The sequence below is a fragment of the Lucilia sericata genome, unplaced genomic scaffold, assembly GCF_015586225.1.
Source record: "Lucilia sericata isolate MDLA Ls3-8-SP2 unplaced genomic scaffold, ASM1558622v1 Contig000244F_arrow, whole genome shotgun sequence".
Classification (NCBI taxonomy): Eukaryota; Metazoa; Arthropoda; class Insecta; order Diptera; family Calliphoridae; genus Lucilia; species Lucilia sericata.
The window spans coordinates 193,601-217,989 of NW_023994270.1; the positions used below are offsets into that span (position 1 = coordinate 193,601).

The following is a 24,389-nucleotide window of genomic DNA, read 5'->3' on the forward strand; positions in this document are numbered from 1 at the left end:
TAAGAATTACCTTTCTTCGCGAAAGAAAAAAAAGACGACTTTCGTGGCTGATATTAAATAAATATCCAAAAGTTTTCGGTAATTTAGAAACACAGCAAAAATTTAAAATTGTAAATTATTAAAAAAAGAGTGTTTTATTGTAATTTTTAGATATCACCCGTTAAAAATAAGTTATTCATGTTGTTGGTTTATTTATTTTTTGTTTAAATTAAGCAATAAAATGTTTATTTTTGTTAATTCAATTATATCTAGAAAATATATATTTAATAATATTTTGTTGTTGTTTGTTTAATTTAAAGCAAATAACTAAAATTTAAAATAAACTATAAAAACTAAATTTGATATTACTAAGGCTTCTTTCTTTCGTATTGTTTTTTTTTTTTTTTTTTTTTTAATTAAGAAATAAATCATTTAGATACAAATTATTACAACGAAATTAAATTTGTAATAAAAAATAGTAATAATTAAATTAAAATATTTTATTTAATTAATTAAAACATACAGAGTAATTAATATGTAAACAGAAAAAATTAAAACAATAAAAACACAAGTAGAAGTTAACAATTACTTTGTAATAGTATTTTTTATTATGTAAAAGGTAATGTAATAATAAATTTCGCCTCTGGAGGGGGAAGGGAAGGCAGAAAATAAAAAAAAACGAAAGTTTTTTTAAAGCAATTATAAAAAAATGTATTTAAACGAAATGTTATATAAAAAACTAAAATTCATTTGAAATGTTAATTAAATAATTAATTAATTGTTTTGTTTTATAGAAAAAAACAATAACACTTAATGCTTAAGTCATTTAAAAACTAATAAAAATAATTATTGAACTATTTTTTATTTATTTGTTTTTTTTTATTATAAAAATAGTTTTATTTATGTTTTTTGTTTGTAGATTTTAATGCAAATTATGGGATTTATTTGCCTTTGCTTTTTTTTAAGAATTTGCATTAATTATTTCAAGAGTTACTAATGCTTAAAAATATTGTATGAATGAAGGAGAGAGGATTGTTTTTATAGAGTTCGATCACTCCATTTACGACATTTGCTTGTTTTCTTTTCGTTCTATTCTTGCTTTTACAAATGTTTTTGTATATTTTAATCTGATGTTATTGAATAAATTAAAACTTAAAATAATTTGATTTAATTATGTGATAAAAATTTTAAACAAAAATCTTTAAAGGATTAACTATACAGAATGAGAGATAGAGGGGAAGTTAGAGAGTATGAGAAAAAGAAATTAGGATACATTTTCAAATATGTATTAAGAAATGGTTTATTGAGTTTTTGGTCTGATCAAACGACCAAAGCATGCATAGTTTTTAAACAAACAAATAAGATTTTTCTTTAAAATAGAAAAAAGCTAAAAATGTTTAAATTAAAAGAAAGAAATAAATCATTTTCCATAAGTTATTAGTTTAAACTTAATATTTGACTGTAGTACATTTTTTTTGTTTAAAGATTATTTTAAAATCTTACGATTATTGCATGCACAAAACTCGATTTCTTTTAGTTTTAGTTCTATAATTATTGGTGCTGTTGCTGCTGCTGCTGATGTTGTGTGTTATTTACGTTTTCCAATTGTTTTGGCGATTGTTACTAGGTCCTGGTGCTTGCGGTGGTATCATCTCTAGTAAATATTGTCGCTGCAATTCAGCGGCTCGTTGTATATCAGCCAATGAGGCTGTTTGATTCTTGGACGATGAAGCAGAGGAGGAAGATGCAGATGTTGTTTTATTTTTATTTGTAAATGCTGCCAAATAAAAGAAATTTAAAATTGAAAATCTAATCTGTTAATTGAAGGCGTTTTTGCTTACCAGCTACTTGAGCTGCCTGAGCCATAGCCATTTGATAGGAATACAATAGTGGGGTAAATTGCATCATATGTTGAGGATTCGTTGCTAAACCTTGACCCAAAGCTAGAGGAATAAACATATTATTTAGAATGAGCAAATAAATAAAAGAAATGCTTTAGCACATTTACCTCTAAATAATTGCTGCTGGAACGCTTGCATTGCGGCAGCAGGTGATGCATTGCCAAGAGCACCGAGATTTGCAGCAGCTGCTGCTGGATTTGTGGCCGTAGCGGCGGCAGCAGCACCTAGATTGGCCAAACCACCCAACGCCGCCAAATTACCCAGTTGCCCTAAATTGCCCAGATTACCGAGACCGCCTAAACCAGCTAAATTGTTTAGACCCGGCAAACCAAGAGCACCCAATTGAGCAGCGGCTGCTAAAGCAGCAGCTGAATATTTATCATATTGTTGCTGTTGCTGCTGTTGTTGTTGCTGTTGTTGTTCAGCAGCAGCCCTTTGCTGTTGCTGCTCAGCACGATGATGATCACGCTCGCGTTCTCTTTCACGCTCACGATCCCGCTCGCGTTCTCTTTCTCGTTCACGTTCTCTTTCCCGTTCACGTTCGCGCTCACGCTGCTGCTGTTGATGCTGCTGGTGTTGTTGTTGCTGCTGGAGTTGATGCTGCTGATGGTGATGCATTTGACTGGGTGTAGGTGTACTAGGACTGGGCTGAGCCTGATGAGACATGGAACCTCGCGACGAACGTGGCGTAGTTGGTGGTGGAGGTGTCGGTTGATTGGTTGGTGGTGGTGTGGGACGCGGCGTGATACTCGGTGTTGGAGTGTGACATTTGGTGGGTATAACCGTTACAGACGGTGGTAGATTAACTAAAGCGGCTGCTGTCGAGGCGGCATGGGCTGCTTGTGGTTGAGATTGATGCGCCGTTTGTTGAGAATGATTCTGGACTTGAGACAACGCAGAACTAGCAGCTACATGAGCATCCACCGGGGAAGGACTGCTTTGACTGGCCAAACGTTGCTCAATTTCTTGTTCTTGTTGTAAGGCCTTAACAAAGGCCTGTTTCAGTCGATTGGTGTGTTCAGCTTTCAAAGCTTTCTTAACATTAGTGGTGACGCATTGTTCACAAATAACTTTAGCTTCTTTGTTGCCTAGAGCGGAGAGAGAGAGAAAAATGTAAATAATTAAAACTCTGTTTTCATCTTTAATTTAAAGACAAATGTTTGTTTACCTTGTTTCTCCCACTTCCAGACTGGTGTAAAATCAATCTTACATTGAGCACAGCGAAATGGTGGTGCCACTGTATTTGTTTTCTTATTATTTGTCGTTATATAATCGACAACAGTCTCTAAGCCAAGCAGGTAAACAAATTCAGTATTGCTAGGATTTGGTATAAAATGCATCTCTGGTGGTGGAGGCTTAGGTGGAGGAATCTTTATAAAAAATTAATTACATGTATGTATTAGTATATTCTTTTGTAATATTTATTTAATACAAACAAATACCTGTAGCAAAGTCTTCTCTAACTGTTTCCTTAAAGCCAATTTAGCAGCCGCTTGCCTTTGTGCGGGTGTTTGTACATCTTCGCGGGAATTTAAGCGTTCATTCTAAAATTTAAATCATATCATAGGTTAATGATATTTGTTATTTAAAGGATTTTTTGCTTTTAATTCACCTTCAACTCATTGTGTTGTTGATTTTGTGTTGACAACGGTGGTGCTGGTGTTATTGATACCGAATTGCTGATGGTGTTAGGTACCTTTGAATTATCCGAAACATTAGGCTGCTGCTTATTTATATTCATTTATTTATATTTTTGTTTGTTTTGTTAGTTCAATATAAACAATACAAGGCACACAACAATATGACACAAATTGGTTAGTTTTATGAAATTGATAAATGAATCATAGAAAAAAAACATGATAAATTTTTTTACATTTAAATAACAATTAGCATATTAAATAATTATATAGATTATTAGTATTAAATAACAAATATGTTGCACTATCGTTTTTTATTAAATTATATAAACCCTTAACATTATTACTTAAGGTGAGGAATGGGATTAGTGTAGTGTGAAGTTGTTTATGTGTATAGACTAATTGTTATTAAATTAAAATTAAAAAATAATCATTTAGCTTTAAAAATTAATATTTGGAATTAAATCTTGGGAATGTCTTTTAAGATTTGGTAATTATTTAAATTCAATGTTAAAATTTCAATTATTTTGAATTTTTAGAGCCAGTTTTTAACTTGAAGATCAGTGATTTAATTAATATTACATGTTGTTTTAATCTTTTCGATTATGAAGGTTGGGATAAACGCATAAAAAGTGAACGATTTTTAAAAACTGTAAGGTTGATGAGATTTTTGGATTGTCAATATATTTATTTTGAGAAACTTTTCACAATAAAAGTTTGAGGAGATGAGTTATGATGGGGAGCATGATATCATTGTAATATGTGCTCAAAGTAGGAAGGCATCCCCTCTAACTGACCTAAAGTAGCGATTCGAAAGAAGATCGTCCACATAGCGTAAAGATGCCATTATTTTAAGTCTAGTCGCCGTGGAGAAGAAGCCTACAGATCCTCCACGAGATATAAATTACATTATAATAAATAACTTAATGACCTAACTTTAATCCTCAAAAAATGTTATCTTCTAAAAAATCTAACTGATTCGCAAAACTATATTCCTCTAGCTAATGAAACACTATACTACAACTAAGTTAAAATATATATGTAAGTATGAGTATAATGAACAAAAAATAATATGTATATTGTTGTAAGTAAGCGTTGTGTGTATGATGTATGTATTAGTAATAGATTCGTGTTATAGAAAGTGTGATTAAAGGACGGGAGGATTAGAGGAAAGGTGTAGAAAGAAACATGTAATAATGAAACAACACAGCGCTTACTGCAACGATCACATTACAACAACTCACATTGCGTGATTTAAGTCCAGATGGTGGAGCCGATGTTGGTGTTATAGTCACTGATGGCGTTATAGTGAGATTCGGTAGATTGGTGCGGGGTGGTAGAGCATTCGAACGGGCTGATGATGACAACGTTGATGATGATGGTGACGATGTGGCTTGAATGCTAATTGAAGCGGAAGAACCGGCTGTTAGAGTAGCACCACCGGGTAGTGCCGAACGTGGTGGAGGCAGTATAGAGTTGTTAGTTGAACGATGGGGGGATGATGTCGACCCGGATGAAGAGGAATTTGTATTCGAGCGGCTATTGGTAGCACTAAAAAGAAAGAACGATTAGATTTATAAGCAAATTTCAAGTATTTCAGATTTCATTTCACTTACCTTATGCTAACCGATGATGAGATGTTACTGCTATTGGAACGTGAACTTTTGGTATGTGCTGGCAGTGGTACTGCCGTAGTAGGGGTAACACTTAAGGCTCCCTTCGATGTCAAAGCTGCTGGTATAGCTGCCAGGGGATTTGTAGGCGATACACTGGTCGAGGTGACCACAATATTTTCCTTCATGACATGCTGTGACTGTTTAAGCTTCTTTAGCAACACTAATTTGGTTTCTTCATTGCGTAAGTCGTCTCTTAACTTACGCAGGCCCTTTTCGCGCTCTTTTAATTCGGCTGGTGTCAACTCTTTTATGGGTACATATGGAGGCATTTCCTCGTCATCTGTTTCTGAGTCTATGTTACCATTTTGTTGGCGACCATTCATGCGGGCCGGCAATAAGACTATATCAGGAGCCTCTGCATATGACTTGGGTTCGGTGCGTGGTCTCAGAACACGACGTTGAACTTTGTTCTCTTCGTTGCCTGAACTAACTACTCCTAAACCACCAATGCTAGTGCCGCCGCCACCAGATGACCCCGTCCCTGATGAGTTGGTTGTGGTTTGGGAATTTGTTGTTGTTGCTGCAACTGTTGTAGTTGCTGTGGCCACAACTGTGTTAGCACTTGCCGTGGATGTGTTGTTTAATGTATTTGTATTTGTTATTTGATTAGTTGCACTATTACTAGATGGATCTACCGTGGTTATAGTCGTCGATATATTATTTGTAGTTGGTGTGGTATTACCACTTGTATTTGCTATTGCTGTACTACTAGTGCTGCTGCTAGTACTGCTAGTTATACTACTGCTATTATTGCCCAGTGCCGTGGCGGTTGTTGCTGCGGCCGGTGATGTTGCTGTTGGTGGCGGTGGTGCAGGTGTTATAGTCAGTCCAGAGTTTTGTGTAAGTGCTCTCAAGTCTCTTACGGTTGTAGGTGTTATAGTTAGAGCCGGATCACGGCCGGTGCCTAAACTTAAGTCGACGACATCGTCGACTTCCATTTTGGCCATCTTCGCGCGTCGCGTCGTTTTGGCTTATGTTGACTTATCTATAAATAGAAAAATATATCGAAGCATTCGTTTAATTAGTTAATTTTTTATAAGGTATTGCTTTTATTTACTTTTTTAAATTTTAAAAACTATTGTGTTTTATTTAATATTTTTCCAAAAACAATAATAAACGCGAATAAACTTAAAAAATTTTAAAACATAAAAGAGAATAATATTAACAGAATGACAGATAAAATGTCAAGGGTTTCTACGGAAGATATTTTACGAAGTGCGTGGAAAGTGTTTTTATAGATTTTTGTGTTTTGTTCTTTTTAACAATTGTAAAGTGTTTTCCTCTTCTTTTTTATGTTTTTGTTATTATTCATTTGTTACTTCTTATATTCAGTTTTGTTTTAACATTCACATTTTAATGATACTGTCTGAATTTAAAAGAGTGTTTTCATTTAAGTTGTTTTTTAGATTCACTTACATGTTAGAATCAAAAAAAAAAAAATTGAGTTAAAAATGTTAAAGTCCGACAACAATTAATAATCCGTTTTCTGGGATAACTCCCGATTTTGAGCATATATTATATATTATAAATATGGTAGGGCGATCTACTCAGAAGATTAAAATTGACTGTTATTGCATATAACCTTAAAAATTCTAGTTATACGAATAACATATGAAATTTGTTGACAAATCAATAACCTAGCATAACAATAAATTGAGTTTTGAAACTCCTTTGGATCTTTTGATATTATTTTAAAGTTCTTCTAAGCAAAATTATGAACACGTTTATTTTTACATATTTAAAAAAAATATTTGTATGTATGTCTATTTGAAGTTTTATTAAGAAAGGATACTTTAAAAGCACTGTTAAGCCCACTTTAAAAACAAAACACACACAAAAAAACGACAACAAAAATTTAACATGCCAAACATGTTTATGCTCTCTCAGCTGTGTGTTTTTAATATCCTGCTGTTCTCCTTTGATTGTCGTCGTCATCGTCGACGATGTTTTTGTTCTTGTAGCTGTAATATACAACAACTTGGGCGTACACTTTCGTACTTACGTAGATACGAGTGCAACCCCCTAGGGAGTATCAGGACTATTTGCCGAGTTGTTGCTGTTTTGTTTTGTTATTATTGCTATTTTTTGTAATATTTGGTTTTGTTAAGTTCCGGTTTATATTGCGCTTTTTGTTATTTCTTTCGTGTTTTTCCTTTTTTTCTTAATAAAATTTTTTCTATGTTCTAGCACTGGACATGCTTCCTCTTCTTCATTTTGTTTTGTTTTTATATTATACGTGTGTTGTGTAAGCAAGTGTGTAAATGTTTATGTATTTGAGAGTCTATGTCAGGATAATAAAATAAAGATTTCCTTCTCGGAATTGTTTGTTCGTTTTTTTTTTCTGTATATTTATAAAGTTAACTAACTTAACAACAACAATAAAACACTAAAGGTAATTAGATTTTTTATTTGTTTGTTGGTAGTTGTATTATTTATTTTGTTTTTGGTTTCTTTCCTCCTTATTTTTTTGTACTGACCTTGACACTCTAGCAGAAGATAGAAATCAATGTTGGAAATTAATTTTATTTGTTTAGTTTTTATGAGTGTTCTTCATTTTCTTTACAAAATAAAAGTGTAAGTGAAAATGTTTATTAAGGTAAATGAAACAGAAATTTTTTATGATTTTATTAAAGAGGTATTTGATATTGTCCTATGGAAATTAAATGCATATATTTAGCTAAAATTTAGAGGTCCCAGACTAATTTTTAATACCTACATATGAAGTTTTAAATCAAAATATTTTAAATCTCATAATTTAGTGATTATTTTAACAGTATTAAAAATATTTCGAACATAAGTCCGAATTTTCGAAAATTTATTAATGATCTTGTTAATCCAGATACTGTTCTAAATATTTTTTGATCATAACTTCGAAAATAACCTTGCATTGTCATTAAGCGAATTCGCGAATGCCAAATTTCTGGTTGAAAATTTAGTTACAAATGTAGTACTAAATTAAACATTGCAAACAAAAACAAAAGCTTTTCATTATTAAAATATTTGAATAAAAAAACACTAAACTGACAAAACATATTTACAGTGTCTCTCATAAGTATTCGAATTTAATGTATTATGAAAACAGACATCATTTTATAATAGATTTTGTGGGAAAAATAAATAAATAAATTTATTATGTTGTCCAGACAGTCCTTAAATTCTATACCACATTTTAAAAATTAAAAAAAAAAATTATTTACATAAACTAATTTAACTTTTTTTTAAAAAAGTGCAAAAAATAGCTTCACAAAAGTATTCGAATTTTTTGTATAAATCATATTTAGATTAGCATTATGAAGTAAAAATAAATAATTAAAATGAAATTAATGTTTTGTATAGTAGCCTTTGTTTTTAAAAACAACTTCCAATCGTCGTGGGACCGTTTCTACCAATTTATGGAATAGTTCTGGCGTTATTATGTCCCATTCTTCATGCAAAGCAACCGTATGGTGGTTTTAGAGGATAATGAGTGATTTAAAAGTTGTTCTTGTAAATATAACCACAAATTTTCAATGGAGTTTAAGTCCAGACATTAACTCCATTGAAAATTTGGTGAAAGAAGATACTTAGTGTTGTTAATGATCAACATTTTCACGTACCAGGTCGTGTATTTTGGATCGTTTTTCTGTTGAAAAATAAATTGAATGGGTTGTAGCCCCATTTTGGTGGTACTAGCATGCAAATTCTGCTCTAAAATTGACAAGTGGACCTTCTAGTCTATAATTACAATAATAAATTTTAGGAGTCCAACACCGTGGACGGACACAGAACCCCAAAATATGGCAGAGCAACTTGGGTCCTTTACAATTGATTTTAAGTTTGATAATTCCAAGGCATCTCCAAGCTTTCGCCATATCATTTGACGACCATCAGAGCCAAAAATATTATATTTGTTCTAATCGTAGAAGATAACCTCCTTCCAGAATCCAATATTCTTACTTATGAGTCTATTTGCGGAGTCAAGACACTTAACATCGATTAACTTCGATATGAGCGGTTTCCACCTTGGTACTTGACCATGCGAATTATTGCTCCCTAGTACTTTGCGCACAATTTCGACACTAATTTTTATTCACAGGACTGTCATGAGTTCGTTGTTAATTTTTGGAGCTGATAGATGAAGGTTCTTTCGGTATTTCTTCAGTATTTCTCTGTCGCCCTGTATTGACAGCAGTTTTGGACGACTTGATAATGGTAAATACTCGATGGAATTCTTTGTTCCATGCGTGTAATGACAAAATATATTGTCGATGGGAATCTATCAACCATTTCCTATATATATTTAATTGATCGGCCTTGTTTATACAGATATAAATTAATTTTTTAATTTGAATTGATCAACTCTTTTTCTTTGAACATTTTAAGCACTTACACAGGAAGGATTTACAACATAATTATGCAAATTTCCAAAAAATATAATGTTAAATATTCCATATAACCACTACCTGCATAATGGGTTAATTAATGGGCAATAAAACACGTGTTCAAGGATTCTAATAAAGTTCTTAGAAAAAATTCGAATATTTTTGCGCAGTACCTGAAATGACCCTTTTTGGGTTTTTTCCATTTTCTTGGAAACCATTAATGATTTTTTATTACTTTTTTCTTGTATTTTGTAAAAATAATATAAATTAATAAAATTTCATTAAAAAATTTTAAATACTATTATTATTTTTAAAGTAGCATCATACAATAACACAGTAATTCATAAAAAATAATAAATTCGAATATTTATGTGAGACACTGTATGTTTTTTATTACTACTAAATCCACATGTTTTGCAGTAATAAACATATTTTTATAAGTATGTATAGTGGAAAAAAGTTCATCGTCATCATCATTAAGTTGAAAAGGAGACGACGAAAAAAACGCAATATTCATTTTGCCACCAACATTTGGTAAATAGGGAAGGAGGCAATAAAAATACTCCATCAAAGAATAAAATTTACAGTGAATATAAATTAGAGTTGCCAGTTTATTAAAAATGGGGTTAACTTCAAAATTAAGTAATTTTAATCTTTCATAATCTTTAATCTTTACAATTGGATATAACCAAGACGAAAAACGCGCACAAAAGATGTTTCGATTGATATCAAATTAGAATCCTGACCTTCATGTTTAACGTATTCATGAAAGTCCGAGCAGATATTTGAGACAATTTCTAAAAACCGGACAATATTGTGAAAAGCACCAAATATGGCAACACTAAACACCAGATACCCAAACAAGTGAACGAACATAAAAATTTTTTGTGTATATTTTATATTGTAAAAAATCTTTTATGAATAAAATAAATGCATGTTGCAGTTAGTGGCACAAAGACCTTGTTGCGTGTAAAAATATTTTAATTCAACATTTTTCCAACGTGTTTTTTATCCGCTCTTTCTCACTCTAGTTTTAAGAAGGAATTTCAAAGAATGAAATCATTTATTGTAAAGAAAACATACTCGAAATATTATTTCTTTAAAATTAAATAAATTCAAAGTCCAAAAACATTTTGAAAAAGTCTAAATCCAGAAATTTAGATTTCCCTTAAAGGTTGTCAGATCTTACAACGTTGGCAGAAAAATGTTCATAAAATGTCTAACAACCGTGTGACTTACAATTTTTGTCTTTAGAAAATGCATTGTCAGTATTTGGTAGAACAATAAATTGTCAGACATCTAACAATCGTGTAAACATATTACGTTGTCAATTCCTTTTTATTGTCAGATGTGTGAATTTTATGCATCTGATAATGGAATCATTGTCAGATAAATGTTTTCTATTGACAAAACGTTCCATTAAAAGAACATATGCAGCTAAAATAAGATCAACTTTCGCCATATAACAAGCTGACAACATTTTTGGCAGATAAATTTATTGTCTGACAATTAAATTTTAAGGTTTTCTTGCAACCGTGTGATCTGACAAATTACCTGTTGTTAACAATTTTTCATTGTAAGTACATTGCCAGATCTGCCAACATTGTAAGATCTCAAGATATCTGAAAACCGTGTATACATAACTGGACTCAGAATTTATACATCACATCAGGTTTTCAAGATATTATCTCGTAAATTTTGAAAATTTTTTGGCCTGTGTTATTAATTCAGAGTAAATCTACTGCTCAAATTTACACTTCCAAAATATTTGCTGAATTAAGGAACACATTCCTTTAAAAATTCTTTTGTATAAGAAACTTTTTTTTGCGAATTGTTGTTGGGTAATAATATGATTTAAAGTGGCAACACTTTAAGGTATGTATTTTTTTGCCAGATACAAGTACATGCCACACCATTAAAGTCAGGCGCACCAGCTCAAAAAAAAAGAGCTTGTTAAGTTTGTTGTGGAACTCACCACGCGCTTTTCTTTAAAACACACAATTTTATGTTTTTTCTTCATTCCAATTTTCAATATTTTATGACTATGTTCCGTTTTTTTTTTTTGTTTATATGGCAGGCGGACTGACTGACTGGCTGGCTGCTATAAATAATGTTTGGCAGAATGTCTGGCTTAAATTGTCAACGACATCATTACTTTTTCTGTTTTATTTTTTTTTTGCATTTTTTCAGGTTCGTTGTAGATGTAGAGCATGCAGTTGGCCAAGTTTTTAGCAAAAATGAATGGAATAAAATGATGAAAAAAATCGTCACAGCAACAGTTTTAAACATTTAAATTCAGTCTGATTTTGTTTTTGGAGTCTGCCAAAACGTAGACTACTACGTTAAGTAGAAAGTAGTTGTTATTTTCGTAGTTCAAAAGTACGACTACGAGTTTTGTGCATGTTTAGAAAAGGGTTGCCGTCATTCGCTGGTTTTGTTTCAATAGATTTGAAAAAAGTTATCTTTATTATTAAGATAAATTCATCTCAACTCAAATATGGATTAGCAATAAGGTTTTAAAATTGAAACAAAAAGTAAAATTTTTAACTTTTGCAATTAATGAAAAGTCGACTTTTCGACTTTTAAAAGTCGAAACGAAAGCACGCGTTTAATGTAGGTAACGCTTAACTTCGAAACAGTAATACCATGGCATAATAAAAAAGTTGACTGCAATAAAGCAGCCGATTATTTTTTTTATTGTGTAGAGTACCCTTCTGTCAAAAGTTCCCAGGTCGGACAGTCCCGAAATACCTATTTAACTAGCTATTTTAACATGTGCTTTTCGTATCAGGAATTCAATCGTCACCTAATAGATTATGAATAGTCATACAAATACCTTAAGATTGCTTTTGTCCCCTCTCTCGCTTACAAAGGGGCACTAAAGTGACGATTATCTGCACCCTCGATTACAAAGAGTGCATCCATGACGAAAGACGAATTAGAGCCAAACAAGTGGTTAGACGTTAATGGAAATCACAGTCTTTTTTGGGTGCATTGTCTCTTTGTTGAACTGCTGGGTTGTTACTGTTTACATGTTATGATTTTAATATGTAATTTTGGTAGTAAGCTAATTCTTATACAAAAACAAAATACATGATGTTTTTGTATTGCTGTAGTGATGTAGTGACCTCTCTTGTTCTGTCATGAGTTATATGAAGTAGTGCATTAAATTAGTACAAGTGAAAAGTAACTCTGTTTAAAGCTCGGCAAGAAGCACAAGCCTGACCGTCCTTAAGAGACAAAAACGATGACGCCAACTCAGACCTGAACAACAACTGTCAAACAAAATTGGAAAGGATTAATGGTCATAAATAAGTGATATACATACATGTATTTTATTATAAAATCAATCAATAACAATATGCAATAATCTTCCTGGCAACCCTAGTTCTCGCTGCAAACAGAACTTAGACGTCAGGGTTTTTTACAAAAATGTTGCTTTATAAACTTGGTCGTTCGTTGTAACTTGTTGTTGTTGTTGTTACTTGTTATTTTGTTTCTTTAGTACAACAATTTTTTCCTGCTGTTAATGCTGTTGGTTCTTGTATTGTTTTAAATGTCTTTTCAATTTACTACTTATGTTGCAAGTTGTTTTTTACTTTTGTTGCCGTTGTCTAAATGTCTGTGTCTCGTTTTTTTGCCACATTTAGAAGAGGACAACGTTTGCTACTCATATGTTTAAAGGTAGCAGTAATTCTGCTTAAAGTATAATACAATGGTTAACAATTTCAAATCATGATTTGCTGCCTTCTATGGCATTTTCATGTTATTTTCTCTTCTTACATTTTGCAAGTTATGCTGCTTTTACTGGCAATCTGATATGTTTTATTTTATATAGTCAATTCATCAGTATGGATATTCTTAAACAGAGTTATCATCATCAGTTTGATGATTGTCATTTAACCATTATTATCGCCATGACGATTTTTATTTAGTTAAAGGTAATATTACAAGTAAAATGTCATTAATTAAAGTATTTAATTAATATTATCATCATAAAGACCTATGTCTGTACTACTATACATCCTAGAGATGTTACTTAAAATCAGGTTTATATTAATTATGTAGAAACAACTAAATCGACTTTCCTAAATGGTGGCTTTTGCAATATAATGTGTTTTTTTATATAAAACTGGTTGCAAGAAATGCCTTTAATTGAATAATGTTGTTAATGAGTGTTAAAACAGGCTTAAATTAAAAATATATAGATGCAATTTTATTGAATTTTAAATTGGCATTAAATATAGGATTTAAATGTCATTAAATATCACTGTCTTCTAATAAATACTTTGTTTACGAATATTTGAAAATATCGAATGTAATATTAACAGCGAAATATCTCATTTGTTAACAATTCAAACATAAAACTATTACTCTACAACACCCTGTAAAATACGTTAAAATCATGTTTAAATATTTGTCAACACAGATTGCGTTTGAATATTTGTTTTATTATAATTGTTTTTTTTTTTTTATTAAACAAGTCACGTTTTGCGTAGATTTTTATAAACAAAGTGAAAAATTAAATCAGTTAAATATTGTCCATCAATCAAAGAGCGTTCGCTACCTCTCACAGACAATAGCTGCTCTAAATCTAAATTACAGGTGGGAGTTTCTAAAATTAAAATTCTTTAAAAATACCTCAATTTAAAAAACTTTCCATTTTTTGTTTTTAACAATTTTTGGAATTCTAAATTCCTTTAAACACTCATTTCAAGTAAATATTTTAATTAAAACAATTACATACTTAGTTTTGCAAGTTTATTTACTATACATTAATGAACAATTAAGTTAGTATGACAAAATAAAAATTTAACTTTAATTGGTTTTAATTAAATATTTTTTGTTTTACAAACAATAGCGTTATTTGCAATTAATACTAATTATTAATTGCTAAATAATGTAAATTTTAATGTACATAGAAAATATTAAAGGATTACAAAATTATTGGAATAATAATGGAGAGTATGCGGACAGAAGTTAAAAAGAATACATTTTATTTTATTTGTCCATTTAATTTACCGAGTGACGATGATCATACGCCCGTTGTAGTGTAGCAGACCAGAGTCTCTGGTGGGAATCGAACCCACAATCCCCAGACTAACATTACCAATTAGCCTACCGGGTCACCCTAGGAATACATTGTATAATACAAAATATTACCAAAGAGAGTGTATTTTTAGGATTAAAAGTACTTCTTGCCTTTCTTTCCGGATCAGTGAAATTCTGCAACACTTTCTTTGTCATTGCCAGGCTTTCGTCGAAATTGTGTCCAAATATCTTGGTAGCAATAATATTGCGGATATAACATTCCTAACGAACTGAATGGAAAATTCTATGTGTCTTTAGGAAGCAGAGTTTTGAAATGTCAAACGATAATACCTTCAGACAACAGGGCCGATAGAGGCCTAGGTGTATTTCTTCGGATGTGATGTAGTATTCATCATCTTATCAATCTAATCGAACGATATAATAAAAGTTAAAACTTTATTTTAAAGTCCACAGATTAAACTTTCATACATAACGAATTCTATCAATAATGGTGTCTTCGCACTGCAACGTCTCAAATAGAGACAAAAACTTTTTTATGAAACGAATCTGGAAAACCTGATATGAGACCAGATTCGGCATCAGTGCGGCTCCTCTAGAAAAGTATTCTTTGGTCAATGATATTTTTCAAACTTTATTGAAATGTTTTGTTTATGTCAGATCTGTGTTGTCTTGACTATCCCTATCAACTGCCCCCGGGCATGTTTCCTTGATGATAGATCGCATCTTGGTGTATTGCAATCCGGGGCTAGATAGGTGCTACCAATACCTCTAGTCGGCCGGGACTATAAATGTCTCAAATAGAGACAAAAACTTTTTATGCCACGAATCTGGAAAACTTGATATGAGACCAGATTCGGCATCAGTGCGGGTCCTCTAGAAAAGTATTCTTTGGTCAATGATATTTTTCAAACTTTATTGGAATGTTTTGTTTATCTCGGTCTGTGTTGTCTTGACTATCCCTATAGACTGCCCCCGGGCATGTTTCCTTAATGATAGATCACATCTTGGTGTATTGCAATCCGGGGTAGATAGGTGCTACCAATACCTCTAGTTGGTTGAGGTTCCTTCGGGATCCACGTAGTGGCTGTGGTTTAAACCCAAATTCGCGGGAAGAGTAAGTGGCGGTTAAAGGACTGATGTAAGGTAAAGTCAATATTTCGGTATAAGTTCGGTGCTGTTGCCGAAACAACAGATACCCACAAAGGAGTGACTAAGCGTTGGAAATGAGTTGGTGTTAATTGTATATGGTATGGGATGAATGTGGGGTAATCGGGCCTCACCCACCCGTTTACCTAGAATAAAAAATTTGAAGTTAAAATGACTCCTCTGAAGGCAATCTTGTCAACATAATAGGAAAATTCCTACCCGTAATGATATTTTAAGGTTTATAGAAGATTTCTGGACTTTGCTGAAGTTTATGTAACGTGAGAACTTAAACATGAGTATCTTAATGAGTATTCGACTCTAAAACAACGATTTTTTTTTGGTCAATCTAATAAAACCAATCAGTCTATTTTAAAATCTGCATCCGCATCCCTAGGACGTTTTTATGGAGCCCTAGAGGTACTTATTGGGAAACATTGAACAAGTCTATTATCTATACCATTAATTGGTTTTTAAACTATAAAGCAAAATTTTAATAATAAATAACTCAAAGATTACATTCATTTAAATTGCTGCAAATAAGTCTAAAAGTCATACAACTGTTGTTTATTGAATGAAATGAATTTGTTTATTTCGCATATTTTGTGGTTGATTTAAACAAAATTGCTTATTATACAAGTTCAATAATATTATTATTGTTTTTTTATTGTTGTTGTTGTTATAGTAGTTAACCGTGCTGGTGTTTTATTTAATGTTCAAACTGTTTATTTTTGTATTGTGTTTTATATTTTGCTTTAAAAATTGTTTAATGAATAAAGGTGGCGATGATGATTGGTGGTGAAATAATTATAACAATAAAATTTTTATAAAAAAAATAAAAACAAAACAAAGTAAATTATTAATAAAGTAGTCAAATGAAAAAAAAAAGGGGTAAAATTTTAAACGTGTTAATGAAATTTAAATTAAAACATTTCAGAAACCATTAAGAATAGAAGGAAAAAAACCACGGGCCACAAATTAAGATGACAAAAAAGATAGGTAGACAAAGAAATGAAAGAGGAAATTCTGTTGTAATTTTTGTTTTTTTTTTTAATTAAAATAAAAAATAGCTTCTTATTTTGTTTTGCTTTTTTCTATAAAAAGAAATAAACTTTAGAAAAAAAAAAAACAAATCAGCAAAAAACAACAAAAACACCTAAAAATATAATAACAAAAACAAAAAAAGTTTTCTGTTCAACTACAAGAAGTAAATGTATCTGCGGCGATAACAACGCAAAACCATTCAAATACTCGGTAACTAAGGTTATCTCAACAAAAAAGTACAGTTGTGCAGCAAAACGTAACACATACATACACACAAACTCATTCATACACTTACACACTTGTGCACATACATATGTATGTATGTATGTACGTTTATATATAATACATATATACAACACATTCATCGAAAGAATACATACAGACAAACAGACAGACACACAAACAAACATATATTTTGTATATAAAAACAGAAGAGAGTGTGAGAAGAGTGACTGGCTGGCTGGCTGGTTGGCAGTTATGGGGTGAATAATATTGTATATAAACAAACACATGTATATATGTAAATATATATATTCAAGTCTGTTGTATATATGTAAAAGGAAAAAAAATATTTAAAAAAAATCATCAACAACAACAAAATAATACAACAACGAGACTATAATACAACAAAAACATACTAAGAAACGTTGGTGACGACGTCGTCATCTAGTATGACATCAAAATAATATACACAAAGTATATACTATGTAAACACTTATATACCCAAGTACTTCGTATACATTATATAATATATAACTTATATACAAAAGACTTTTTTTTGTTCTTCATCCTATATACTTGAAATATTCATATTTTCTTTAAACAAATAACCAGTATATAATATAAGTATGTATCTACACGAGTATATACCAACATATTATATATGTAAATAAGTATATAAACTTATTTATCCATATGTATATAAAGAAGTTTTTGTATATAAGAAACAACTTAATATGTTAATACATAACAACAGCTGCATTGTTAGAGTGAGTAAATATTTGTCAGTCATTATGTATTGAATACATGCATCTTCTCTAGTATATAAAATAATAAATAATGCAATTTCGATGGTCACGTTCTAATGAAATTAACTTTTGACATTTCAATGCAATTATCATTATTTCCAGTTGTAAGTGTTGTTTTTTTTTTTATTTAAACAAAAGAAACGTAAGACAGAAATATAATTATTGTTTATTACACACTCACAAAATGGTGGATTGATTCGATTTAAAGGTTGTTAAACCATTATTCGTAAAATGTTTTGAAATTTTTACAATTAACTCGATGGTGGACGTTTTTACTATTTAATGATAATTTAAAATACTTTAAATACAAAAGTTTATATTCGTGTAATTAGTTAAGTAATTGGGATGTATTGTTTATGATGTATATACATATACATACGATCTAATTTCACAATGGTACCAACAGGGTAAGCTAGAGACCCACCACCTTCCTTTTGTTAAGGTCTATGCACAAGTACTTTACTCGTGTACTTGAGCTAATATCTAATCTCTGACAATCGTTTACAATTGCAGCGCCTAGAGACGTAATCAATAGACTGAAAAATGAATAAACTAAATCACCCAAAGACAATTTCTTACTCACAGAGAAGCCACTGTGGTGGTTAGACAGGTACCACCATTCAACCCATCACGCTTTTCAGTCATCCGACACATTCAAGTGAAAACATTCGACACATTCATACAAGTATATAGATGTGGAGAGTTCTATATACACCTGATTCATTCTGTATCTCATACATTTGACACTTACTCAATCCCAACATATTTTTGGACAACAGCAGCGAACGTGTCCCATAATAAAGATTTCACCGCGCATCAGACAACATCCCGAAAGGTCTTCTCCAATAACCATCAACATGCAAAGTCTGAAACTTTGCCTTGAGTGACACTCAATTCCATGTTACCAGATACAATAGGTTCTTTGGTTCAACCACAAATCAAACGATTCTAAAGAATATCCGAGGATGATAAAGCACCGACAGATGATAAAGTCCCGGAAGACTAGAGGTACTGGTAGCACCACTTTTATCCCGGGATAGAAATAACACCAAGATGACGAAAAGATTCATCCGGTTGACATGTCCCGGGGGGAAGTTCTGGTACAATTAATATCGCCTCTACAATAAGGAATCCACGTATGTACATGTGAGAAGTCTTGCCGAATATTACTTAAGCCCCCATAAACGCAAAACTTTTTGAAAATTAATCCGACAAAATTTAATACATATTTCAATAAACAGTAAGTCAGTTAATCGGTTAATAAGGTTAAACCTAAGACCGTATTGGATTGTAAGAAAATCCAAACCGATTTTTGATTTAAAAATATAAGTTCTGCATTATCTAGGCACCAGGCTATTCCGGTATAGTCTGATAGAACTAAATCACTCGATATAAACAGAAGGGAACTTGAGGATGTCAACCTGATAAATGCATAAGCATTTAAGGCAACGAGATCGAAGAGAGAGAATCCCACAATGCTACTTAGAGTTAGGAAATGATTGGTAAGATTTGAATTTTTTTTAGAATCCCAACCATAATCCATATAAACCTGTTTTAGGTATAACGGAGACATCACTAGCTTCAATCTGAAGTTGTTTTGTTCTGTTCTAGACCTACTAAATTTGGAAAGAATATCCATAAAAATTGTTAGTAATAAAAACAAAATTTTAGCGGAATCTTCAACATTTTCGAAAAATTAGAAACCCTAATCCAATTTTTGTTTGTTTTAAAGAGTATTTTATACTGTTGTTGTATTTATTTGTTGTTTTTAAAACGTGACCCTTCAAATGATGGAAAAAAGCTGCTTTAAATCTCAGCAAACACGGCAATAAAAACAATACCCACCAACACCGCTCTATAGCAACAACAACATCAAGAACAATACCAGTATCTACTTTATAAACCATTGGGGGGATATTTTTTGGCGACAAGGTATAAATCTTATCACATTTTATATTATGTACAATAAAACAACAACAAGCTCAAGACCTTTAAAACAAAAAGAAATAATAAAAAAAAGAAGAAGCGGAAAATAAACAATTTTTTTTACAAAAAAAAAGTTAAAAAACATTCCAGTCAAATGATTAAAGCGCACACGTTTGCTAGACGTAAAAAACAACAACAGCAACATCTCATCATAAAAACAACAACTTCGTGGAATCATAAGTAACAGGAGCGTATAGGAAATAACTTTAAAGGATTAAGACACAGAAAGAAGTCAAAAGGAATTTGGTTGCCAGAGCTGTCAACCAAAATATTATTGAGAAAATATCAAAATGTAAAAGTGATAAACAAAAGGCAAATATTTCCTTTTGACGTTTCACAAGTAAAGAATTAAAAAAGTTTCAATGTTGCGATTTTAATTTCGAAAAACGTCTAACGCATTGTACGTCACTGGTAGTTACATGAAAAAATTAAATATTTTTTTTAATGAAATGGGATAAGGAGACAAACACAAACCCCTACACATGACTCCTCATCATGGTTACAAATGTGGAAGGAAGCAACACCATTAATTTTGTTTCAACAAATAGACAAAAGTTGAGATTGCTAACGAAAACAAGCAAATATATATGAGTAAGTGCAGCCATGGAAAGAAAGAGGAGATTTGTCGAGAGTTTGAATGGTTTGTTAAATGTACGAGTGTTTGGGTATTGCGAACATTAATAATAATAAAAAAGAAACCCTTACACAACATCATGAATAAAATGAAAAATTAGTGGTAATACAGTTGTGGGGAAAGAAGAAGAGTTTTACTAAACAGACGTCATCTAAAAGATACAAAAAAAGTTTCGTTTTTTTTGCTGCTCTTAAAGTAAAGAAATGTAAAAGAAGAAAAATTAAAAACACTAAATAAGTAAATAGTAAACAAATAGTATGTACAAAAAGCAATTCAAAACGATAAAGAAATTTAAATTAAGAAAATAAAAATTAAAAAAAAAACTCTACATTTGCAACACCATTAACATTGAGAGATGAAGACAAACACGTAATTTAAAAAAAAAAAAAAAAAATTAAATAAAACAGACCAACATACATAAATATTTGCATTCTCACCTACATACATACATATTTTCACACCCTGCAGTTTTAAAGGTGTCAATAGCTAACTTTGTACTATTTAAATATCTGCTACTAGTCATAGAAAATTCTCTAGTCATAGAAAGTTCGGCAGAAGTTGCAGTTTAGTGATTGTGGAGACCGATAAATATATTCGAATATCACATTTAGGTTGGAAACATTTGATTTATAGATAAACTCACCGTATACGTACAGACTAGATAGACTACTGAGGCAAATTGTCAAAAATATGTAGCCGACATATGTTCGATTCAGATCCATTGTCACACTTTATAGTGACTGGCGGAATCAGTCCTTTATTAATCTTCTTACTTTCACTGTTGTCTAAATTAGACAGTATATAGCCAGCAAAAACATTCATTACCAAGTAAGGGGTTAAAATGCTATAATTTACTTACATAATTCGCTTATAAGTAATTGGGAAAATAAGTCAATGCAAATCGTTAGGGAGAAGTTTAGTAATGAATTATAAAGTATTTATATAGCATATTATTAATAAGACGTTACTAGACCACTTTTATGTAATCAGGACAGGATATGTAGTAGTAATTGAAACGTATGTCAAATGGTAAGTGGTTACAATTGAAAATTATTACCAAGTTTTTGCTGGGTAGACTTAGAACTTTAATCCTCTTACGCAAGTCTTTAAAGATTTAATTGAAGTTGACAGCGATTTTTTCTTTCGAGCGATAAACTCGTATAGAAAATACAAGTACTTACTAAATACACCCACAATTCCAAGTATTACAAAGCGATAACCCCAGAGAGGAGGAGAAAAATAGGAGCAACTGGTTTAGCGCATCTGCTTTAGGATCATTTAATAATGAAACGGAACCATTCACATTGTAATAATAACATAAGAAATGTTTTGCTCAATAGTTTCCTGAACTCCGTAACGGTGCCACCTGGTGCATCTCCAGCCCTATTTGTTGGGTTCAGAATCATGAAATACCCTCGATATTGATGGTTGAATGTACAAATACAACCATTAACATTATATTTGTTCTAATTTGACTAATTCTTGAATCGTTACAAAAAGAATCACGTATAGTTTCCTGAGCTCTGTTACAGTGCCACCTGGTGCATCTTCTTTTTATTGAGTTCAGAATGATGAAATAGCCTCGATATTGAGGACTGAATGTAAAATACAACATTTCACAGGAAATTAAAAATTTATTCTAACTTGACTAGTTAAAGAATCGGTGCAAAAAGAACCTCGTCGCCATTTATTACAAAAGCAGTTCTGTGGAACTTTATTGTGATACTAAAAGACTTCTAAAGCAACAACTATTCCTTGGGCCCCGAAAACAAAACTAGAGGTGATAATTTCGAATAAAACCACGAAATAAAAAATTAGTTCTATAGCGAATGCCGAGCCACGAGTTATTATTATTAATTGGTCCCTACATCAGTGGGTAAATTTCCTTAGAAGGTCTGGAGAAGCACTAAGTGAGTTCAGAATCATGGATTACTATCGATATTGAGAACTAAATGTAAAATATAAAATTTCACAGGAAAAATATGAAGAACTAGTTACAAAAGTGGTAGTTATATAGATCAATAGCTTAGCCGCGAGTTATTAGTAATTGGGTCGAGAATAAGAGGGCCTGGAAGTTGACAGGTAATATGTTTACTGGGACAATCAGTCGTCGATTTAGGATAAAATATCCTAATCATTAGAATCTATATCAAAATTTTATACTTTTGAAAAATTGTCATGAAATTTATTTTCAAAATATCAGATGTTCTGATATCTATGTATAACTGAATCAAATAAGCCATCTTTACAGATCAAATTGCGATTCGTAGAACATTATTTAGGACAATTTTTAATTGTAATAATTACTTTTCACAAATACTGTGACAATTCCCCGTACTGACAAACATAATAGAGAATAGAATGGAGAAGTCAAAATTGACTTTGCGAAATCAGTTAAATGAACTGCAGGGTAGTGAACAGATGAACATAAATATGTACATATGTAGTTGAGTATAAATGATAAATTCAATATGTACAGTAGAATGACAAATGAACAGAAAATCTTTTAAAGAAATAAAAATCGATAAAAGTGTTTATTGATCGAACAATTTTAGATGTGTTGTTATTTAGGTTTTCTTAAATATTATAAAAAATAAACTGTTATTTCTTGTACCACAGCATCATCAATATTCTACTGTATATTCTACACATGTGTGTATAAATGTATATAAATAAAAATATGTGTATATTTTTATTTATTTTTTTTTATTTAAAGATATTTTTTGCTATTTTAAATGTGTTTTATTATATTTTGTTTGTTTTTTTTTTCTTGTTGTAGTTGTTCTTATTTATTTATCTGTGTAAAACTCAAAACAAAGCAATATTAAGTAAAAATAAAGTGTATATTAATTGAAAGAAAAAAAATTAAAAAAAAGAAAGAATAAAACAAAATAGAAAGAAATAGGTTAGTAACATGCTACGTATACATATGTATGTATATAATTATAAATATATTCATATATTCGCACACTAAATTATTTATGTATATTTTTTTTATTTCTTTTTTATAAATAGTTGAGATTAAGTTATATTTGAAAAAAATTGAAAACTAATTTGCATATTTATATTTAAACAATTTCTTTTATGCCTAAACATGTTAAAATTTATGTTTTTATTTAAAAAAATATTTCCATTTAAAGATATCGTATAATTAAGACTGGTGTTGGTCCCCGAAAAAAATAATAGTTTATAAAAAATGTATTTAATATTAAGTTTATTATGTAGACTAATCTGAAAGATCGCATTACAGACTGAACCCGGCAAAAACTCCGTAGTGGCTTGTATTTTAACAACTACTTAGTTTTCAATGACTACTACATACCATCTGCATTACTTTTAAGTATATTTATAATGACTTACTTATAATAAGATACGTAAGTACTTTATTTTGAGTCTTAGCGATATGGATCACATCGTTCTAGGGTCTGTGATAATCAGCCTCAGAGGATTGATTATCTCATACGGTGTTGAAATACTCTAAATGAACTTATGAAACTCTGTTGGCTACAAGGGCAGGGTAATGAGGTTGACAGGGTCGAATCTATATCTCACTCGAAGGGACAGGTAAAATTAGACATTTGTCACTATTATAGCATGATCTCTGATAGATTCCGTGATAGTATCAAGCAGTCCCAAGGTACATTTGGATTAGACAGATGTAGTCTTAGGATTATGATATGGATTTTAATGGGTCGTTAATCTATAAATATATATTTTAGGAGGGACTAGAAACTAGATTGGGCACATAAATTGCTATTGTCCTAGAATAGAGTTTCTGGGGAAAATTGCGAACTGTTGAGTATTGCTGGATAACAGTTAGTTTGAAAGGAGGATCGGCTCCTTTACTAGTCTACCAGACTAGAACACTAACCAATAACTTACCGGAGACACTGGGTAATAACGGGCTAGGTTTTTTAGGCATAATCCGCGGCTTCATTTAGAGACTAT

General features: G+C 31.1%; 1 protein-coding gene across 3 annotated transcripts in view; it reads right to left on the reverse strand.

Annotated features, from left to right (window-relative positions):
- Nucleotides 1–1,243: 1,243 nt before the first annotated feature.
- LOC119602613 (mucin-5AC) overlaps nt 1,244–24,389 on the reverse strand; it is a 69,376-nt gene continuing 46,230 nt past the window's right edge. Inside the window, exons 3-10 of one of the 3 annotated variants that reach the window (XM_037954220.1) lie at nt 5,134–6,178; nt 4,762–5,068; nt 3,493–3,603; nt 3,323–3,424; nt 3,049–3,250; nt 1,988–2,968; nt 1,821–1,922; nt 1,244–1,756 (exon numbers count right to left, since the gene is read on the reverse strand). In XM_037954220.1, coding sequence (XP_037810148.1) covers nt 1,572–1,756; nt 1,821–1,922; nt 1,988–2,968; nt 3,049–3,250; nt 3,323–3,424; nt 3,493–3,603; nt 4,762–5,068; nt 5,134–6,140 — 2,997 coding nt within the window. In that variant the 5' untranslated portion in view covers nt 6,141–6,178 and the 3' untranslated portion in view covers nt 1,244–1,571. The remainder of the gene's footprint in view (nt 1,757–1,820; nt 1,923–1,987; nt 2,969–3,048; nt 3,251–3,322; nt 3,425–3,492; nt 3,604–4,761; nt 5,069–5,133; nt 6,179–24,389) is intronic. The other 2 variants (XM_037954219.1, XM_037954222.1) reach the window with 2 other exon arrangements.